The sequence below is a fragment of the Folsomia candida genome, unplaced genomic scaffold (assembly GCF_002217175.1).
Source record: "Folsomia candida strain VU population unplaced genomic scaffold, ASM221717v1 Fcan01_Sc024, whole genome shotgun sequence".
NCBI lineage: Eukaryota > Metazoa > Arthropoda > Collembola > Entomobryomorpha > Isotomidae > Folsomia > Folsomia candida.
In genome coordinates this window covers 938265-962006 of record NW_019091216.1, presented here as the reverse complement: position 1 = coordinate 962006, position 23742 = coordinate 938265, and the positions used below count along the sequence as shown (strand labels likewise).

Below are 23742 nucleotides of genomic sequence, written 5' to 3'. Positions count from 1 at the left end.
TACATCGTTTCCCCCGCACAAAATAAAAACTTCCTGTGCACACTTTTCCTTTGGCCGGGGTGGGTGCGTGTCCAGTCACATTCAGACGAACGAAATACCGGAGAATGGAAGTAATTGAAGCGTTAGATTGTATTTCTCTGCCCCGTATCGTACCTACTCCCGGTCGGTCTCTCTTACGTATGTACCCAGAATCGATAAATCCCCGCTCTTGATCTCCGTAATTATGATGGCAACAGAGAAACCCCCGACCAAACACCTGGCACCAGTTCAACCGGAATAACGGAAGGAAGGAAATCCTACCAGTCCAGCCAAGCAGCTTTATTCCGACACACGTTGTTGGCCTTACACGAGGCTTTAAAGAGTACAAAAATTGGAGAAAAAAATACCACGATTTTGTTTTACTCCCTCATCTCATCAATTTTTCGTTTTACACGTTCAAAACAACTTTTGGACTCACTGGACACCGTTAAAAGCGCCCAAAACTGTCGAAAATCTAAAAAACATTTTTAAACGTTAGAACCAAAATGTCCGAAACCGTCCAACATTGAAAAATAGGGCAAAATGTTACTAATTCTTTATTAGCAACTTTTTTGCAAATCTTAATCTTAATCTCCCCTTATTTTTGGGCATTCAAGATGATGTATAAAACCAGGAAATTTGGAAAATATTTTATTTTAACATGCTTTCTTGTGAGAAATTAAGAAATTTCCTAAACCAGGTCGTATTACGCACTAAACGTTAAAAATTAAGAAGAGATTACACAAACGTTAGCAGAATATCGAGACATTCAATAAAGACGAACTTATAACATAACATTTTACACTATTTCTTATTTTGGAAAATTTTGAACTTCCCAAATTCCCTGTCCAAAATTGGTAAAAATCGGTTTTCGACGGTGGTTAAACCCACCGCGAAACCCTACAGATCTCATCTCCCACTGTCCTTCTCCTTTCACACTTGGGTGACGACTACTGAAAGCAAATTGCTTTCGATAGTAAGACGACACCAAAAAGAAGAAGAGAGAAAAAAAGCAGCTCAGTTTTCCCATCTTATCGTAATAAGAAAAGTCATCTCATATTTCGCGTAATTTGCTTCATACCCACGCCGTCCGTGTTTACTAGGGCTGCTGCCCAGTCAGTAGCCCCGTCGAGGCTCTGTTTGCTCGAGTGAAAGTGATGATTATGGGATGAAAGCAACATCCCAAAGAGCAACGGCCTTTTCGCCACACTCAAAATAAGGTAGTAATGAATCATTACCATGCGGTATGACTATGTGGCTCTACCACGTCGGTTACGATTTGTCGTAGAAATGGTAATAATAAGTTCAGGGAAATTCAAATTCATTACCAAATATTAAGGAAGTTAATACCATTATGTATTAAATTTGAATTTCCCTGAATTTGTTATTACCATTTCTACGACAAATCGTAACCGATGTGGTAGAGCCATATAGTCATTCCGCATGGTAATGATTCATTACCACCTTATTTTGAGTGTATGGGATGAAAGCAATATCCAAAAGAGCAACGGCCTTTTCGCGTCATAATTTCCTCCTCCTCCTCCAACGTATTTACTTTGCTTTCACTCGCTTAATGGACAAATGAAAGATTTGACTGACACGTCACAAAATTGTGAAGTGTGAAACAATGCTAAATTAAAATCTCCACAGCCTCAAAATTTCACTCGGTTTTTAATACAAAGCACTAAACTAAACTGTCAGCGACAAACACCACATCGAAACGAACAGATGGACATGTCCCACTTTCACTCGAGTGAGAGAGAGAAAGCATCTCTATCCAAGGCAGGCAAATTTGCAGAGGGCGGATATGTATTTAGAAACAAAACGCCAACATATTTACGAAATATGGACTAAAAAAAGTAACAAAAAAATAATGACTTTACCAAAAAAATTTATATTTCTTAATATACTCCTCCGGATTTTATGTAGTCGAATATCTTTCAGCACGCATTGTTGAAATATTTACAAAATATGTGCGTATTTTTCAAAAAATATGTATAATATTTACGTATTTTTCAAATAGTTGTCAAAATATCACTGAATATTTATATCTGAAAACCTAGAAATTTGTGCCAATATGTAAAAATATATTTTGAAATTTCTGTGCTCTATGCGAGCTGCAAACAGACCGATCTCGGTGGTAATATAATTTAAAAAATGCATATGCGTCCTCTGATTTTATTTTAGCCAATCCAAAGTTGTGGTTTGCGTCAGTCGAAAACTTTCTCTCCAGCCTGTCAGCCACGAACGTCCAGTTCTGCTTGATTGCATCATAAACACAACACATTATTTTCCGGCTAGTCAAATTAACAAAAAAGTAAAGACTGACCAGCACCAGAGTTTCCAATTTTAGTACAACAAATTTCAGTCAAATCCATATTTTGTAAGCTTTCATGGTTCGGTGTCCTTTCGACGCGTCGTCATGCCTCACTCGTTCCGACATTTCTCTCTCTCTCGCTCTCTGTGTTTAGTGATCCAATACTTTCAGCCAGAGATGCCCGGGTAGGGTAAAACTCTGTACCCAACTACCCGGGATGACATGTTTGCCAGGTATTAACCCTTTAAACTGTAACGACGACAATAGTCGTTTTATAAGAAATAGTTTAATTCGGGAGTACGACAAAAGTCTTCCTGAAAAATCGTGGTCATGGAGCGGAAGGAAGACAATTGTCGTTTCTAGGAGGTCATTGATTTTCACCATTTTCTCTCCGCGTTCTAAAATTTGTTTCTAAGATTTTCTTCCCAAAAATTTGGATATTTCCATATACAACGCAATGTTAAATTTTTGATTTTTCAGTTTTTCGAGTTTTATGAAAAACTCCTGAATTTCTCCTCCCGCGCCATGACCACAACATAGATACTTATAGTGTCTCCGATTTAATGCATTTTCTTGTCGTTAATCATACACGTTAAAGGGTTAATGTGTTAATAGTAAGCCAATTTTCTAATTTTTCCTAAAGTTTGCGAAATTTGCTAAGTTTATAAAAATTTCAAGTTGACATTACATACATAGATAACAAAATTTGTGGTATAGATAATGCAATTTTAAAGTGTGGGCGATAAATTCCAAATCAGATTTGTACCCATTCCTTCCAAATAAATATTTTCTTTTATACCAGGCACAAAAATGAAATCGGAAAATTTTTTAAAAAATTTTTGAATTTCAAGTATGTAGGTAGGTAGGTAGGTAGGTATTTATTCAAGATTGATGTAGCATTAGCTTTTACAATCATCATTTTCATTTCATACAAAACATTTAGATAGATATTAGCAGTAAGGGTGTAGAGGGAAAACCGGAGATGGTCTCGGAAAACCTCTACATGTATTGGGAATGTGGCCCAATACACCATTCGGCCCATAACTGCTGGACACCAGGTAGGAAAATGTATGGCAGTGATACATAGGCGGATTCCGTGGTGGTGGTGATATCCAAATGAGGGTGGCGTCTGCATGCGGAAGTAGACAGGTGAAGGTTGTTGGGCGGGGGCTGTCCACGGACCGCGGGATCTTGCCCACGTCCCCCATGGTAGCCGTAGCCGGGGCCGACGACACCCCCACTTGCCCCTTCCCCCATCACAACACAATCAGGTCATGGGACCCCCGTAGACCTGACCATGCCGCCCCCGTCATGCACGACCCCCTCCGCCACTTTTCAAACAACCACTCCCCACGGTCACCACCCCGATATACCAAACAAAAACCTACCTGGGGAGTCCCTCCAAGGCGTAGATCCTCCCGTGCACTGGGTCCGGCGAATCCATCTTCGCCTGATGGCTCAGCTTGTCGTTGCTGGGACGGGTGTGGCAGGGGGTGTCACTAGGCACGCAGGTGGGGGGTGTGAGTGGACGAGGCTCACGTGGCGAAAAGCCTTTAGGACACACTTTACTTGCCCTGGAACACCCGCGACCCAGATGGAAGAGGATCCAGATGCAGAGCGAGAGAGAGATACGTTGTGCACGGAGGAAGCCAAAGAGGAGACTTGAATTTCAAGTATGTAAAATTGCACATGTCCATATCTGTTAATTAAGAGGCCAGGTAAACCGGGTACTTTCGAATCCGGGTATTCCAAAAGAGTACTCCGAGTACCGGGTAGTTACAAGGTGCATCCCTACTTTTAGCAGATACTCGGACAGCCCAACTTTTACAGGTCACTTTGCTCTCTTTTCTAGACAAGATTGGATTTGACCAGACCACGGACGGGCTGAGAGTGACAAGTACTTTTCCCTCACCACGTCACTTAACTCTTCGCCCAGCAAACATTAGCAGGCAGATTAGATTTATATTTATTTTCCGCCTTTTTAGCCAGACTGCGGATGATGCAAATTCCTGCCTTGTTTGCCTCTCTGTCTGCTCTGGGTGGCTAATGGATGCCAAAAGGGAGACAAAGATAAATATCAATATAAACATTTCCCCCATCTGCTCCATTTAAGCGAGGATTGAAGACTTGCAGAATTTTTCGTATTTCACAACTAACAATGGAGACCTCACAGCGTATGCTCCTCGATTTTGAGCGAATTAGTGTCAATCTATCACAAATTTAATTTATGTGAAATTTGCAAGAGGCACTATCTTGCTGAGATATTTGCATCCAAAGAGGGGAAAACGGGTCCTAAAGTTGACAGATTTAAGGACCCCTTTAAAATTTACGGATTCTACAAAGTTACTTAGGAATCCATGAACTGTTATAAATCGTTGAATTGTTATGAATTTCTCGAAAACCACCTAAACTATGAAGTGCTTCACATTTTCCACTAATCGTCACTTTCTATATGTAATTTTTAATATTTCGATTACATGGAAATTTTAGTGCAAAAATGAGGAAAAGGTTTCCTTTAATTCTCAATATTTCTAATACCATCGGCGCAATTCATCTAGACATGCGTAGAAAAATACAAATTTTTTTTTACTAAATTACGTAATTTTAAAAATTCTCTAGTAAATTTTTGCCCAACGATAATCTCTATTTTAATATATGTACATTCCATCAAAATAGAAATGCAAATGATGACGGACTAGCATCAAAATTGGGGGACGAAATGGAAAGTAAATATCTCCTCTTCAGTCATTACTAGCTCAGCACAATGACACGAATCATATTATCCTTTTCGTCGTCCATCCTTCAAATCGTGTCTGTCTGTCTGTCCGTCCGTCTGAGTGAGGATTGGACGTTGAGCGACTATAAATCTGAGAAGGAGAAGAATAACAATTCAACTTTACAATTTGAGACAGAGATTGATCTTCTCCTCGTAAATCCCATTCTCTCCTTCCCCCACCAAAGTGAGATTCTCCTTGCTTCGTGACATTTTCAGTTGAGCTCTCCCTGACAAACTGTCATCTCACACTTTCTCCAAAAAGACTGAAAGGAGCTGCACAATCCAAAAATAAAATACGGGCAACCAGGGTTCCCAAAAACTCGGCGTTTAATAAGAAAAATTTCGGACGGGTGTTAATTTTTAATTAATTTTAATGGGTATTACACACTCTAAGAAACCTGGTAACAAAGTTATTACCAGTCGGAGTATCTATGTGACTCCACCGCATGGTAATTAATTTATTACTGAGTGGTAGAAAATTACCTACCAACTGGTAATATTTTCAAATTTCGTGACCGGGGTTATTACCGGTTTGGTAACAAAATATCTACCACTCAATACTAAATAAATTACCATGCGGTAGAGTCACATAGATACTCCGCCTGGTAATAACTTAGTTACCGGGTTTCTTAGAGTGCAGTAATAAAGTAATGCATCCAATTAAATTTTTTCGCAACTATTGCAAATCTAGTTTCAATTATATACACGATATTTTCAACTTTTAGAATGAAGTTTTAAGGGAAACCCCAGTTAAAACCCAGGTAAACTCATAAAAACCCAACAGAATACAAATTAAAGCAACCAAAACACAGGTAAAATCCATTAAAACTCCAAATGAAACCCATTAAAACCAAAATAAACCTCACTTAACCTGGTAAAACTCAACCGGGTTTATCCATTTACAACCTATTAAACCCAATTAAACCCAAAAAAGAACCGATAAAACCCTGTGTCGGGCTACCTTGATACACACAGCGAATAAGAAAGGATGGCAAGAACAGCACATACGTGGATGCAGAAGCCCTGCCAACAAACACGGCAATTTAACTCTTTTCTTCATCCTAAATAAATGTTTTCTCAAATCTGCACCAAAACGCGAGAGTGAAAGCCGATGGCAATAAACAAAACCTTTTTTTCGTGGTGAGCAGATTGACGGATTTGAGTGCTTTCAACCCAAACTATGCATACAAAATATTGTTTATTCTCAAAACCGTGCGAACCTTTCGCTTAATTTCACTTCTAAAATCATATCGATCTCGATATTTATCAATAAATATCTGAGCAGGTGCACTCTTAGAAATCCAACATTAAATTAATACCAAATAGTATCATACACAACTTTACCAAAGTTGTGCACATTTATATGTATCTAATACCGTGTAGTAACAGCTCAATGTTAAGTTTTTACCATTTCGCTAGCAAATATTTACAGTCCAATATAATTTTAATACCAGGCGGTAGCAACTTTAATACCTTGTCTGACTATTTCAGATGGCTAACAATGTACAGCAAACACGGTTTTACAAACCACACCACTTTTTATTCAATTTCCGTTTTAAAATCTTTCAAAAACCAGAATTGATCTGCATCTCGATAAAAATCTAGACACCAAAAACACTTGTGTATTGTATATCTATCACATTTCGGTCTTGTTATTAAATTTCATCTCAATCATTCTCGCATTGACCGCAATCTTTCCGACGACTTCCTTCCTCCTTCCCTTTCTTTCTTTCCCCTTTTGCTTTAACTGCATCTCTCCAAAAAGCTCCAGCAGGAATCCAGGGAAAGATTGAGATGGAATCGAACCAAACGGACAATGGAGGCCTCTCAGGGGATGCTCTCAGATTTTGAGCAATTTAGTCTCAATCGGTCAGAAATTTAATTAGTATGAAATTAGCGAAAGACACGATCTCCCAATGAGCACGTTTGGCAGAGATACTTGCATCCAAAGAGGTGAAAGTGCATCCTAAAGTCGACAAATTTGACGCTTTCTTAATTTATTTCGCTTTGTCTCCTCCTCACATGCAAGTATATATGCATTCTGCAACGGATACGTTTGTTTGGCAGGGATATTTGCATCAAAAGAAGGTGAAATCGAAAAATTTCAAAGTTTCAAAATCTTCAGCTCGTTCTCTCCTCTAAATTTGGAAAGCGGAAAAAAATTCTAAACCTCAGGGCCCATTTTCTGATCTTCGGATGCAAATATCTTTGGTAAACGTCCTCGTTGGGAGATCACTAGCTCTTTCGCAAATTTCATCCTTTTCCACCAATTTCTCAAAATCGTAGAGCATCCGCCGGGACACCTCCCTTGTGCGTCTTGCTACTGGAATTTATTCCTCTGCTGCTTCCTCTTCTCCTTGTTCTGGTCTGCCTCGTCGTGATGGATAGATTCGTTTACTGGGTTGCCTCAAAAAAGTTTGTCTGCCTGTCTGCCTGTCTGCCTGCCTGCTTTCACTCGCTTGTCCATTTCGGAATGTCGATAAGAGTTCTTTGGTCGATACATTTCCAGCTCCTCTCTCCCTCTTCCTCTGGCTGGCTCCCTTCTTTTCTCACATATTTCCCTCCACTACTTCCTTCACTCCTCTGATCTACCCCCTGGGGCACGGTTAGCTTAGCAGCCAACCAGAGGATAAAAATACAACTCTTTCTCCCAAGCCTCTCTCCTGCTCTTAATAAAATGCACAAAACTCGTCCTCCTCCTCCTCCTCCGTCCTTGTCGTCACAAACAAACATTAAAAAGCAGCAGAACATAGAAAAATGCAAAATGACACATGCAAATTATGGATTTTCGACCTTTGACCTCATCCTGACTAAAAGCTTAAGTATTAAGATAACAATAACTGTTAAGATGTTCTGGAAATGTCCGGCCTATGCAGAGGTCAACGCCGCCGATTATACGCCGCCAGACGCCGAGCCGTTTTGACGCGCCGTCGCCGCCGCGAAAATCTGGTCGGCGCGCCGGCGCCAATATTCGGCCGCCGATTTATATTTAAATCTCATGAATTTTTTAATTTAGTGTATTTTTTAATATTTTTTTTAACTTTTCTAAAAATTTAACAATTTTTAAATATTATTTTTGTTTAATTTTGAAAATTGATTTTTTAAAATTTTCGTATTGAAATTTACCAGATCACATTTACGATACCATCAAATTCAAGTTGACTACTTGACGTTCCAGGCAAGAAATAGGGACAAAGGCTTATGTATTACCTAGTTTAAAAACCTAAGATAGGGATGCATGATAAAATTATGTAAGAAATGTTATAACCAACTGCGTGAAATGAAAAAGCCGTGATATCTGACACAGTTTTAATTAGCATCTCAAATGCTCAAAATTTGACCGTCAAATATAACATGTCCAATTTTTCTCTAAAAATTGTGCAAAGTGCATGAAGAAACAGTTAATGAAAAGATACATTCTTCTAGAAATATTGCAAATTTTACCTTTTTTAACAATGCTATTTAATTTAGCGTGTTTCAGATCCTTCCTATTTAGCGTATATACATTTAGTAATTTATGTAGGCGCCGCCGAACATATTTAGTCACCCCGCCGGGGCGCGCCGCCGCCGCCGACCAATATACATTTTCACGCCGCCGCCGCCGCGTAAACCGTCGGCGTTGACCTCTGGGCCTATGTATGGACGGACACACAGACGTAGGAACCGACCGGCAAAACGATCACAATAAGCAGCTGACGCTACTTAATAAACGAACATTAAAAGGTGACGTGACACAGTAAAATGTAAAATAGAACCATATTAAAATTAGTGTATTATCACCTTTGACCTCGTTCTCACGGTCATGCGTTGGTCAGAGGGCAGAAAATACTGACGGCATTGATTTTATGGTGAAACTTCCCTTAAAATGATAACCTACTTATATGAAAATTAAGTTACTCGGCGGAGAATTAAAAATTAAAACAAAAACGGCGTTTAATTACGTTAAACCGCTTTCAATAGAAGAGATATCTTACTCACAGAGAGACGGACAGACAGACAAAACGAACCCAATAAGCAGCTCACGCCACTTAAGTAATGGAATCAAGGGGAATAAATGTTATTAAAAATACAAAAATTCTTCTTCTCCTCCTCTCGGTGAAAGTGGGAGCCAAGAAAAGCAACAAATTTACTCGGGCCAAAGTTTCCTTGGCTGCGGAGCGAGGGAAAGTTGATCAAGTCGAGTCAGTAAGAGAATTATGAGCTAATTTAAAGTTTGCTGAGAGGAAATGAAAGCAATGAATATGCAAATCTAAGTTTTTGTCCTTCAGACCAAATCAAAATCTTAACTGCAAGATGAACCAGAGTTTTCTTGCCGTGGTTAAATATTTACAAATATTTTGTCCTTGCAGAAATTGTGCAACAAAATTATGGAAATATTTGCAACCCAAAATATAAGTTTCTATTTAATAATTGAATTAACTCAAAAAAACTTTTGCATCATATTTTAATGGTTGAATTTTTGCAGTACAAAAAAATTATCTTGGTCCTAATTTCTATTAAAATTTCACAAAATTTTGCTGCATCAATTCATCTTAAATGTGCACCCAATTTTATCGAAAATCAGTTGAACAACCATTAAAAATCTAAAGTTTAATTAAGTAACCATTTAATTATTTAGAAATTTCGAAATCCACATTAAAATCTTAAATTAAATATTGTCCAACATAACATTATTCTTGTTGCACTCAAAATAAGGTAGTAATGAATTATTACCATGCGGAATGACTATGTGTCTCTACCACGTCGGTTACGATTTGTCGTAGAAATGGTAATAAAAAGTTCAGGGAAATTCAAATTCATTACCAAATATTAAGGAAGTGAATACCATTATGTATTAAATTTGAATTTCCCTGAACTTATTATTACCGTTTCTACGACAAATCGTAACCGACGTGGTAGAGACACATAGTCATTCCGCATGGTAATAATTCATTACTACCTTATTTTGAGTGTGCGCAAACTCTCACAATATTTTGATTTATAAATATCAAAAAAGTGCTACCTTTATTTTTTCCTTGTACAACCAAAATTTGATTGAAAATCATTTGAAAAGCTGCTACGAATCTAAATTAAGTACTTAATTAGCTCCTTAATTATTCCCAATTTCCTTAACCTGGATTAAAATCTTACATAAATCCTGAACTTAATTTTTGCATTTTTACCCAACAAAACACTAACTTTATTGCATCATTACTTTTAAACTTTCACAATTTTTTCGCTGCACCCCCACCCAACCAAACATTTTTTAACCCTTTTCTTCCATTTCTCTAATGAAAAACCAACCTCTCTTTTCAAACTAAAGTGAAGAAGAAGTAGAAAAAAACTGGGAGAAAGTAACACTTGAGAAAATCGACTCTAGTTCTGTGCAAACAGAGAGAAGAAGAGGAAAAAAAACTTGTTTCAGCTCTCACTCATTACGACGTTTTGAAAGAAGCAGAAGAGAGTTTGGAGATAAATCAAGGGAAGCGGATGAAACTTAACTCCATCACGGCCGAGTTAAATCCAATCACTGTCATAATTGTAATTTACTGAGTTTCACTTTCACTCCAGCCACCCATCCATCCATCCAGCTCGCCAATTTCAGCTCTAACCCGGCCAGACGTCTTGTTCAACTCTGCCATGAAAATAAATGCCTGGCACACAATTCCAACCATTTTGGACATTTTATCTAATTTCTTAGAAACTTCTCAATATTTCCGGCTTAAAAATAAATACAGACATTTCCGCTTTGGGAAAAATGGTTTGGAGATATATTTACTTTAAAATCAGCTTTATTTAAGACAAGTAAATTTGAATTCCGGGCAAATATTTGGTGCCATAAATGCTCTACACCTATTGATTGGAAAATATTTAAGCATGATGGAATTTCTGCCCGCCAAAAACACGTGCTCACTTGATTAACATTGCGAGCGGGCTGAAATTCAAATCAAATCCATCACGTTTAAATATTTCCCAATCAATAGTTTCTACAATTCATAGCCGTAAATATAAATTGCACAAATTTTTGTGCATGAAATTCCCCCATTTTGAGCATTTATGCCGAAGTGAAATTAACTTCTTGCCAATTTCCTGACTTACAAATAAATCCAAGCATTTCCCTCAAAGCAAAAATGGTTTGGAGATCTCTTCATTATAAAATTACCTTAATTTAAAGGACATAAATTTAAATTCCGGATCAATATATACTTTATCCCATAAATTTCTTTGACATGGTACTATTTGTCCCCTAACTTCCCTTTTTTTCTATAAATTCACAATTAAAACGTGCCTAACTCACGCACGTGGCCCCACAATTTTTTTTACAACGCCATAAAAAATTCCGTTATGGGGCCATTAAATTGCTCAGCATTCATCCATGAAATGAAGTAAGGTAGCCACCACGTAGCCAATCTATCTTGCCTTATCGAGGAGGATAGCGGGTTTATCGGGCTGTGCTTATTTTCGGAGTGGATTTACTTATATCGGGGACAAGATGGATGGTGAATGGAGACAGCAATAAAGATGGATGAGCTCTCAGTTTCAGCGGAAGTCGTTTCCCTGATCTCTTCTCCTCGGCCCGATAACGACGACCACCACGCTACAAATGACGGACAAATAAACCTTAATTATTACCACGTGCATAATACACTCAAAATAAGGTAGTAATGAATCTTTACCATGCGGAATCACTATGTGTCTCTACCACGTTGGTTACGATTTGTCGTAGAAATGGTAACAATAAGTTTAGGGAAATTCAAATTTAATACATAATGGTATTAACTTCCTTAATATTTGGTAATGAATTTGAATTTCCCTGAACTTATTGTTACCATCCCTACGACAAATCGTAACCGACGTGGTAGAGACACATAGTGATTCCGCATGGTAATGATTCATTACTACCTTATTTTGAGTGTGCATATGTCGTTTTAAGTAAATACTGTAAGGTCATAAGAAGAACTTATGTAAGTTCAAGGTTGTCTCAACGGCTGAATTTTTGATCTTGGTAACTAAAAACTACGGTGGCCATAAAATTCCTTAATCTCCGCGGGAATGGATTTCCGTTAGACATAAAATTACCAGAAGCACGTGATATAAATTATCCTACATGAAAAAGCATAAACTGAAAATGCCGACATAGTTTATAAACTTGATTCATTATTTTTTCAATCATAACAAATTGGATTTGTTTGTCAATAATTTATTCATGTCAACAGAGATCAATTCACCACAAATTAGTTTACACAAATATTTCAAATTTATAAAGTTGTCCCCATTCCTAAAACAACTTGGAATTTGAATTTGAGCATGCAGTATTTTTTTAAAACAAACTCTTGTTGAATTTTTACACCATTAATTTTTCCATTCCAAACTTACAGTGGGCCTCCTCAGACACACGAAAAAATCGTCGCTTCGAATTTCGCTTTGTTTTTCGCTTATCGATAGCATGGCCAAAATTATGAAAATTGCAAAATTTTGTTGCGACTTCAGCTAACCGACCTTAACCCCACTTATAAGTTGAGTTTCTGTTCGCTTACCCCAGAGCTCGCCTATCAGGAAGTAAGCGAAAAACGAAGCGAAATTTTAAGCGACGATATTTTCGTGTGTCTGAGGAGGCCCAGTTATTATGTTACTAAATAGATCCTATATCGTAATTTGAGAAATCAAAGGAGATAATTATTTAATATAAATTCAAAACTACATTCCATTCGTTATCCGATGAAATGAATCATTTTTCATTAAACAATACCCCCGAGCTGTGTAAACTTTCCACCCTGTGAAACTCAAGTTTTGAATTTTACTCGTAATAATTTCGCTCTTTGTGCCTTGTTGACACCCATAACTCACAGAAATATATAAAGCTCCCTGATTTATTGGGCAACACCCACCAAAACGTGTCCCTCCCTCAATTATTTTGAAGAATTACACGTTTCTCATCTGGTTTTGAATTTGTAGCAAAATGAGAATTTGTCAAAAGGGAAAAATCTCGCCATAAATATTTAAACACATAATTTCTCTTCTTCTTCTTTCTTTGTGCTAAATTGAGATTGGGTGCAGCAGAAGCAGCAGCGAGTACAACGCTCCCGAAATAGTGGGAACCTTGCCAGTCGTGGAGAAGAGAAAGCGAGTGAAAGCACAGAGAACTTTTGACTTTAGGCCAGCAGCCTGGCAGGCAGCCGAGGGGGGCTAAATACTTTGAAAAAATTGGCAGGTTTTTGAGCTCAATTCTTTGCCAGGGTTTGGATTTCCAAGGGTGTTAGCCTCACAAAAAGATCAGAATTTACCTGGGGAAGACAACAGCCAGGCGAAAATACATGGTTTCTGAAGAAATTAACTTTTTATCGCTGTCAATTACATACGCCGTTTATGTAATTTTTTAGATAAAATTATATTAAAACGACATAAAAAGGTAAGTTCTGAAAAAACTGTATTTTCGTTTGACTGTTCACCAGGCGGATTTTCGTGTTTTTCGCCCGAGTCAGGGCTTATATACCCGGCAGATTTGTATGTCTGTCGGTCAATCTTGTAAAACTCAACTTATTTTATGACGGTTGCTTTCTCTCTGTTTATTCTCGTCGGGTGTTAGCTACCCCCGAAATGAAAAAAAACTCTTAGCTCAAAATCCTATTTGGAATCTTCAATTATTTTGCCCGCCTCTGTCCCTGGCATCATCTCAGCTTCGATTTTGCAGCAGACAAAACGAGTCGCAGAGGAACACAAAAGGCATCCCAGCATCCCGCTGCCATTGGGATCCTCATGCATATTTCAGAGCTGGAAACCCATTGCATTTCTCTCCACGGAAATAGCGCGTCTGATTTAGGGGAGTTCACAGGTCAAAGGAAATGGAAATTTAGTGCTTTCCTTCGCCCAAAATGGCACCCAAAGTACGTTCGGAGGACCAGAGACAGATATTCCACACCGGAATCCTTCACCCTGCACTTACTCGCATTCTGAGCAGGAAATGATGGGAATAATGCACTCACTTTCACCAAAACTTAATGCAATCTCAATAATTTTCTAAAGTATGGGGAAAGGAAAGCAAGAATGCAAAAATTATTGAAAATTCCTTATATCCCACAAAGTTTGACGGTATTTAGTACCAAAATGTCGCCATTACACGAAAGTCGCAAATTGTGTTAAACCGGTTAAACTACGCATCCTACCCACGTCACCAAGATGGTCAAGATAGCACATTTTTAGCCATTTCTCAGCTCTGGGAATTTGTTTTAAAATTCTGGACTACAATTTTGTAGAGCAGGGAGTTACAAATTTAAAAAATACACACTCCAGATTTTGACACTTTTTGAAGAAGGAAATCTCAAGTTTAAGAACCCTTCAGAAAAATTGCAACTCGTCGAAACTAGCTCAAAAAACTTACCACAATTCTATTAATCAACTCGCTCAAAAAAAAATTTGTTGTCCAGAATTTTAAAATTAATTCCCACAGCGGACGCACTCCCTGAACGCTGGATTACATAAGATTTAAAACACGAAATATGAACGAAATCACCATTAGTTTATAAAAAATACATTAATTGACAAATTCGTAGCTGAAAATCGACATTTGTCAACCTTATAAAAATTTAAGATCCTCTCTTTTTCAGTTTCCAGATCGGTCTCCCCTGCCCCCGCTTTCTCCTCCTCATGAGATGAGTGACCTTTCACGGCCTCATCCCCCATGGTCGGCGCCGCGTGGGAGGACCCTCATCAGCCCAACGTCGTCCCGTCTGCAGGCAAGAGTGTTCTTCGCGTGGCCCGTGTTGACGGGGAAAAGTGTGTCCTCCGGCACGGCTCCGAGGAGCAGTTGAACGGGAGGAAGAAGAAAAAGAAGCGGAGAAAATCTGGGCGAAAGGAAACATCTCACAAAAAAGAAGAAACGAGACGACGGCGTTCCTTCGCATCTCGGGGTTCCATGTTGTGCTGTGGCAGACGAAAGGTGAGCACAATCTTTTTTTCTTACCGGTGATTATTGATTATTGATTATTGATTTCTTTTTTGATGTATTTGGTGATTTCCCGAGTAAAAATCAGTGTCTCGAATTTTGCAGTAATCTAAAAAAGATCGACGCATATTGTGTTCGGCATAATCTTGTTTTCCAAAAATTTCTATGGGTTTTATTCTGCAGAACTTTATGTACATAATTCTGCAGAAATTGCACTGCCACAAATTTCGTCAAATTTAGAGTAAACCTATTCAAATCATTATGTCGAATTCTGTAATAATTGACAAAAGCTCGATGCATATGTATTGTATCCTGCTTACTTTGCGTTACATAATCTTGTCGAAAATGTCTGCGTTTTATTTTCGGAACTATGTTGCATAATTCCGCAAGTTTTTTGGACACATCACTCCACATAAAGTTTTTCTGCATAAAGCTAAATTTTGCAAAAAAATCTGGCCAAATTTCTTCACTAAAACTGTTCAAGTTTTTACTCTGAAATTCCACTTCTGATAGAAACAATTTGTTTCCAACCAAAATCCCGACCTGTTTAAGATATGAATTTAAAAATTTAATAAAAATATCCAATCCACCACGTGCCATTATTTCCCTCCCTCGTTTTCCCAATTTTTTCCATCCCGGGTAAACGACTCATTTCCTATTTTGCATGAGAATATAGGCAAATTTCCTGGCAGAGCACGCCATTAAAGTCTCTCACGACCATGTCCCACGCTCACTTTTACTCTGTTCCAGTCAGACACATGATTTTATTTGCCCATCCAGCCCAACATTTCTAAATACTGAGTGGCGTGGATGGAGAGAGAGGCAGACAGTCAGACCAGGCAGGTGGTAGAGGATGGCATAATAAACATTAACTCTTGTGCCTCGAGCGGCGGCGGAGCTGAAAGTACCGAAACGACGCGCGTGATAAGATAGATTGATACGCCTGCTACAAATTCTTCTCCTCCCGCAATGCAAATCAATTCTTTTACATTTATTTCCCAATTTCTACCCTCAAATGAAACCCATCACCCGCGGAAGTAGGCAAGGGGACATTGTTCCCATAGAAATTCAGAAAAATTTTATCTTTCACAAAAATAAGAGTATGTACAGGGTGGTTAAAATGTCACGCTACAATAGAAAATTTTTCGATGGGGAAAATTCGTAAATTTCCATTAGTTACCGAAATTTTATCGCTAAAATTCAACATTTTAAGAATTTCGTCATCAATGCTCCATCAGTTTTGATAATAATTATTAAAATCTCAATCCAAAATCTTGTAACTAATGGAGATTTAGGGGTTTTTCCCATCAAAAAATTTCCTATTGTAGCGTGACATTTTAACCACCCTGTATATCTTTGGTATTTTGTGGGAAACTCGATGATAAAAGTAGATTTTTTTAAATAATTTTCTCCACAAGTTTTGGAGTTTTCCCTATACCGATTAATGTTAAAAAGTGGATTTTCAAGTTTTTCGTAGAAAAACTCAAAACTTCGAAACTTATTGAAATAAATGTTCCTTATTGGAAATCATTAAAATTTTATTGAAATTATGAAATCGGCTTCGTTCCCAAGAAATTTTAGTAAAAATTAGTAGTACGAAAGACGTTAATATGTCCTCCCCTATCCCACAATGCCACTCTCCGCCTTCCGTGGGCACTGCCAACCAACCTCCTTTTGGGACGCATTCCTCCCCACGATTCCAAATATTCCGGCCTCATTTACATTTATTTTACGTGCATAAATTTATCCCCCCGAAATACCCGCCTATCTGGATATTGATAAGTGTTACGGGGCAGGTATTCCCTTCCAAATTGGAGTTGATGTGAGAGCCCTAACTCTCCCGGGAATTCCGCCAGAACTTAATATCATTTCAACTTTCTCCTACTTTTTACCTGAGTGAAAGTGAACTCTGAGCGAACCATTTTATAAAATATTTTGTATCCTGCGTAAAAAGAAAGTTTAACAGAAAGTTAGAAATGCTCCTTTTTTTCAAGGAAAGCGAACTTCTTTCTGCGGGTCGAGTGGGATGTCAGTTTATTTTTTCTACTCTTAAATGGGGTCACATTCTAGAAATAAAATGGTACAAACGAACGTAACAAAGGAGTGAAACCTTTGAGGTCAAAATGGAGGTTGTTATTGAATTAGGGGGTTTTAATTTCGTAGTAAATTGACATGAATATGTAATTCCCCCCCGTGACCTTTCTCACCTTGACCTGTGGCGATTAAATTCTAATCAGGTCTACCCCGTGACCGTAAGGAAGTTCCGTTCGAAATTTTAAGCATATTGTTGTACCCACGAATTATCGGACCAACAGAAAAACAAACGGACGGACGGACAGACAGACATAACAATCTCATAAAGCGGCCTTCCTAATCCATTCAATTCCACCCACCACGAACATGTAACAGTTCTTCAAGCCCAGCTGTTTTCCTCCACTTCTTTTCACTTTCTCCGCCATTCCACCCTCGCCTCGCCTCTTCGTCTTCCCACCAGCAGTTGTTGTTCTTAGTAATTACAGCCTCCTCCATGTCTCAGATGGTAGTTTTAGTTATTGCGATGATGGTCTGTCTCTTCCCTGATGGTGGTCTCTCCTCTGATCTCGTGTAATTAGCCATCCGCCTCCTCTTCTTCATCCCGGCTGAGAGAAAGTAAAGTGTCCCTCGCTCCCTCCCACCCACTGCTTAATTCACTTAATAATCCTCCCTCTTTAGAGAATTAATGGATGCACGGCTCAAAAACGGCTAACCAACCACACCACCACCAGGGCCGGCGGAATGGGGGCATTCGGGGGACATTGTCACTGCAAGATAGGAGAACGAGGGAATTTGCATACACTCAAAATAAGGTAGTAATAAATCATTACCATGCGGAATGACTATGTGGCTCTGCCACGTCGGTTACGATTTGTCGTAGAAATGGTAATAATAAGTTCAGGGAATTTCAAATTTAATACATAATGGTATTAACTTCCTTAATATTTGGTAATGAATTTGAATTTCCCTGAACTTATAATTACCATTTCAACGACAAATCGTAACCGACGTGGTAGAGCCACATAGTCATTCCGCATGGTAATGATTTATTACTACCTTATTTTGAGTGTAACATGGGGACGTCAAATAACCCGGGGGGATGTTACCCCTCTGTCCCCTCCCACTTCCGCGGCCACTGACCACCACCACCACGACCACTTCTGTTCCCGACAGATCACAAACTTTGCCTGCAATTAAGCCTTCTTCTTCTTCCGCCGGGGTGCTTTCACTCGCCAAACAAGGAGCACTCTGGATTTGTTTGCTCATTTTATTACTTTGCTTAGTTAGTTATGCTTGGTGTAATGCGGTAATGAGGTGAGGATGAGTCGAGGTTTGCATGCATGTCCTATAATATTGTTCTCCTGTCGTGTCCTGTCCGGAGTAGTGGTCTGGTGACACGGCTACTTTATTATATCTGCCTGCCACGTGTATGTACATAACGAAACTAGCCATACCGAGTGGAGTGCATTATCGCGTTAAGTAAGTAATCACTGACACGACAGGGGGCAAGATGTCTTCCAAAGATGGCTCAATTATCTGATACCACACTTTCATTGTACACACACTCCTGCAAATCATTACTGAATTTGTGGAATTAGTGCAGTAATTTATATAGCTTTAATACATATATGGGTTTTAAAAGAAAATTTCATGCGTAATTTTTAGAACGTATTTGATTCCAGTGTGGGATTTGTAAAATACGCGTCTTCCAAACGCTTTGGAGCATTCAAGTACAGTTTTAAGAAACTCGAATTAAATCATTACAGACTTGAGTACATATAAACTGACTCTACCCGCACTGGTAATAAGGGGCCTTACCGTTTAGTAATATTGTGGCAATGCAAAAGATATTTAACAATTTAGAAAATCGCATAGCAAGTAATTCTCACCAAGTTTGAGTTGCATTATCCTCTCACAAATTCCATCTGTCGAGGAACCAGAGGAACTCGGGATTCTTAAACTTTCTCCGATACGCAGCACGCAACTGCCCGGCTCCAAGAATATCTTTCCCTCTCTTCGTGGAATGCATTTCCAGACTAGAGTGCAATACCCTGCTCACTCTCTCCGGCTGAAAAATTCCACACATTCACTGGAATTTTCATCAAAGAAAAATTTTATGTCAGGCTTCAACCCGTTTTCAAAATTTTAAGAATTTTATGTCAACTTTTACGCTGTTTTTAACCGTTTCAAAATGTTATGCCGACTTTAACACAGTTCCAAAAATTTAATGCCAAGTTTGACGCCGTTTTTAAACAGTTGACAAATTTTCAACTTTACCTCCATTTTTTTAAACTTTAAAAATTGAATGCAAACTTTCACGCCGTTTTAGAAACTTCCAAAATTTAAAAACATTCAGTTTAAAACAAGATTAAATAACCGTAGATGAAAAAAAGATATATAAAATCCAAACTTTCTCTTTTTTCTTACAAAATTACTCCTTAATAGAATTGTACCCAAAAAATTTAGACATTTATGGCACGCCCTATTTTTCAAAAATTCTTATTTTTCCTCCATTAAAAATTATCTATAGATAATTTTATAGATAAATGGTTTTGTGCACAAAACCATTTATCCATTTTCCTCCCTAAAAAAACATCCCACATGTATTTCTCTTCTTTTTACAACTCTGTGTTACCAGCTCAATTTTATTTTCATCGTGCTCTTCTCCACTTCTTCTAGTCCCGTTTTTTTCCTCCCCAGCCCCACCACAGACATGGCAGGCAGGCTTGCTACGTATTGGGTGAAAGTGAACTCTGGATTTGAGGTGGGTAAGGTTGCCTTCTTGGGTGCGAGTGGAATGTCAGTGGTAAGGGTGAGGTCGTCGGCTGCTCGTATAGATTATTTCACATCCTTTCCACTACTACCACTACTACACCGCACTTTTATAGCTACTGCACGGCCCAGCACAGAATGAGAGGAGGAGGAGGAAGAGGAGGAAGTAAGTCCAGTTTCGGTACGGAACTACGGATGGATTAATCAATAATCCAATGTTGAATCAGCTGTGGTTACATTTTCAAAGGGGAGAAGGTAACAAATTTACAAAATACTACGCTTCATGATGCAGGAAATGGTCCACCTTCATGCTTCCCATCAGCTTTCACTACAAATTGATCAGTCTGTTCGGAAATTTAGGGGGAAAATGTATCTCAAAAATTTAACAATTTCGGACGGCATTCTGCCGATATTTCCACAGTTCGTTGGAAAATTTATAAAAAATCTGCACCTTAAAAATTTGAACAAATCCCCGTAATTTTCCTGAGAGGAGAAACTACACATACAAAGTCTAACAGTTCATGCATCAGGAAATGATCCACGTCCATCAACCTTTACTCAAAATTTTACAGTTTGTTAAAAAAACACACAAAAAAATGCACCTTAAAAAATGTAAACTAATCCGGACATCATTTTTCTGATGGTTAAATTTTCCAAGGGAGAAACCATACAAAATACTACCCAAGGAAATGATACAGATTCATTGTACCCATCAACTTTCACTAAAAATGTGTTCGACCATTTACGAAAATATGGATCTCGAACATCATTTTCCTCATGTTTCCCCAGTTTGTTTGAAAATTTGCAAAAATTCTGTATCTCAAAAATTTAAACAAATCCGGACGTCATTTTCCTCATACTTTCAAGGGGAGAAGGAAAGTATACAAAATCCAACCCAGGAAATGATCGACCTTCAACTTTCACAACAAATTGAACTCGAAAACTCTTTATAAAAATCTGCATCTAAAAAAATCTGAACAAATCTACCCGTCATTTTCCTCATGCTTCCAGTCATTATCATCATCGCACTCATCTCTCAAATCCAACTAGAAACACGTATACTTTCTCCTGCAAAATATTTCTCATTCTTTCTCCCCTCTCGCCTGCATTCTTTGCCAAACAAATCCATCAATCTGCGTCTGATTTGATCTGAATATGTGGATAAAATTAATGCTTTTGACAGCCGAGTCGAGTCAAAAAGTCAAAAGTGCATGGGATAAAAAAATCACGCTTCTACTGCTTTCTCTTCTTCCTTTCACGCCTTTTCATCCATTCCATTCCATTCCTACTTAATTCTCTGAATTCAGAAAAAGCGAATCCCTACAAGAGAAAGGAATGAGTGATCCATCCAGCAAAAGATGTGATTCAAGGAACAGGATGGAATTACAAATTGTAATTCTCCTTTTTTATTCATCACTCACTTGGGAAAAGAAACTTTTTAACGGGTTTAATTTCCTCCTTTTTTCGCATATATTACATCCGCTTATTAAGCAGTTAAAGTAATCTTGTATCACTTTAGGAAATTTAAATTTAATCCGGAAACCCCCCAAAAAATTCAAAGAATTCATTCACTCTATCTAAAACAGATTATTAAATATTAAAAAAAAAACTTTTTTAAGCTGTTGTTTCTTCGTGACACGAGATTACGAGTCGATCTTGGTTGGCATCTCGAACATGGAATTAAGGAGGTGGAAAATTAGTGGGGTAGAAAATTATGATAATTGACTCCTCGGCTCATTCACTCACTCACTCACTTTCCCTTCGTCTCAATTAATGCAAATGAAAGTGGCTTCGTTTGTTGCTCAGAGAGAAAGTTGGCGAGGTTTTAGTCTTGGTCGTGAAAGGATTTTGTTGTTGTCTTCGTTTATCCACATAGTTTGTAAAGTTAAAAACTTTGGGTGGTGTGTCGTCCCTTTTTTATTTCCGTGTAATCGGTTGGATCATAACTTTCTTTTACCAGGGGTTTCGTTAAACGTCATTTTTTCATTTTTATTATTGGCATAATTTAACCGTTTATTTGTTTACCAGTGCATGTAAGAAATTGAAATCTTTCCGTTAAGCATTTTCATGCTGTATCGTTTTTCACTTTGTAAAGGTGAACAATCATATAAAAGTTTGCATTAGGGTGCTACGTCGTCCCCTTTTTAGTTTTTTTTAGTTTAGTGTAATTCGTCGGTTGTATTACAATATTCAAACAACTTTCTTTCTTTTACCAGTCGTTTGGTTAACATCATTTTTTCATTTTTATTATTGGCATAATTTAACTGTTTACATATTTGTTTACATGTGTGTTTATTTAGTTATTAAAAAATTGAGAGGTCTGTTCGTTAAGGATTTTGTATTTGTTTCGTTTATCCACATAGTTTGTAAAGTGAACAATTATAAAAACTTTGGGTGGTGTGTCGTTCCCTTTTTATTTCCGTGTAATCGGTTGGATCATAACTTTCTTTTATCAGAAGTTTCGCTAAACGTCATTTTTTCATTTTTATTATTGGCATAATTTAACTGTTTATTTTTTTACATGTGTGTTTATTCAGTTATTAAAGAAATTGAGAAGTCTGATCGTTAAGGATTTTGTTTTTGTTTCGTTTATAGTTTGTAAAGTGAACAATTATAAAAGCTTCGGGTTCACAGTAGTTCACACCTCCCCTTTTTTATTTCGTCGGTTGGATTACAATAGTCAAATAAGTTTCTTTTACCAGTCGTTACAACATCATTTTTATTATTGGCATAATTTAAGCGGTTATTTGTTTACGTGTGTATTTATCTTGCTATAAAAGAAATTGAGACGTGTTTACATGGGAGAAAGTTGTCATAATAACTTTCACTTCAATTCTCTTCACGTCAAGACTACTCGAATACCTGTAATTCTATACGTGGCGAAAGTTGTTCAACTATTTTTTGAATGATTTGTCGTGTTGGTTATGTATTATCATGATCAGAGGGTGGATATGTATTTATTTCTAACTTTTCATTTGATCACAGTCAAACTTTGTCCCTGTGCTCCATAACTTTTATAGAGCACACAAATTTCGAAATATGTTTACATATTGCTTGCTACATATTTCCCTATAGGATTTCAGACATGTAAATTTTCCCGCTATTATTTAAAAAATAACGGAAATCTTTTACATATTTTATTAAAAATACATACATATTTTGAAAATATTTCAGCGAAATGAGAGTCAAATTTTTTACCTCAAGATTAAACGGAGGATTAAATTCAAAAATACAAATTTTTATGAAAATCCGTATTTTTATATTTTACTTTTCGTAAATATTTTGGCATCTTTCTTATAAAATATTAAACGCAATTTAAGCAAATTTTCTTCAATACATATCCACCCTCTGGTCACTACGTTTCTACGGAAAAGAAAAAACTTGTCATTTTTTTCTATTCGAATCGCATCTTGGCCGTAAATAAACGCATACATTATTATCGTGCAACTCCTCCTCGTAAAAGGTCTTCCAATTCGACACAAAAATCCTTCAGAATACAAAAGACTAAAGTTTTGTACATTTCTACAACAATGTCACCATCCCAAAAATAGCACTGGACACAGCACCGTCGTGTCCTGACTTCGGGGTCGGGGCTTAGCTTACTTTGCTTGTTAGCCGTTGGGTAAAGCTCCCCCGAAATTGCATCGGATTTAGAATTTCATGACTTTCACTCCTCCGGTGAAAGGAGTGCATGAAGTGCAGGGGTCGTGAAATGGCGTACTTCTGATAACTCAATGATCCTGATGTGGTTTCCTCCTCTCCCGATTCGAGAAGAAGAGTCTTTCCCACCGCCATAAAATGTTTACATGTGGATGGCTAAACTGGAATTGAATCGACGGAGCGAAATTATTATTTCGGTCGAGTCCTCGTCCATTTTCCTTATTCGGGCAAACCTACCAATTT

General features: G+C 37.8%; 1 protein-coding gene and 1 long non-coding RNA gene across 3 annotated transcripts in view; one reads left to right on the top strand and one right to left on the bottom strand.

Annotated features, from left to right (window-relative positions):
• Nucleotides 1-23742, top strand: part of LOC110859048 (rho GTPase-activating protein 100F) — a 111691-nt gene that overhangs the window by 22863 nt on the left and 65086 nt on the right. For both annotated transcript variants that reach the window (XM_035859217.1, XM_035859216.1), the window contains exon 3: nt 14696-15027. In XM_035859217.1, coding sequence (XP_035715110.1) covers nt 14770-15027 — 258 coding nt within the window. In that variant the 5' untranslated portion in view covers nt 14696-14769. The remainder of the gene's footprint in view (nt 1-14695; nt 15028-23742) is intronic.
• On the bottom strand, nt 2085-2459 carry LOC118438661. Its single transcript, XR_004836980.1, has 2 exons — nt 2348-2459; nt 2085-2275 (listed from the first exon to the last, which is right to left on the bottom strand). It is a non-coding gene; the product is annotated as an uncharacterized LOC118438661 (long non-coding RNA).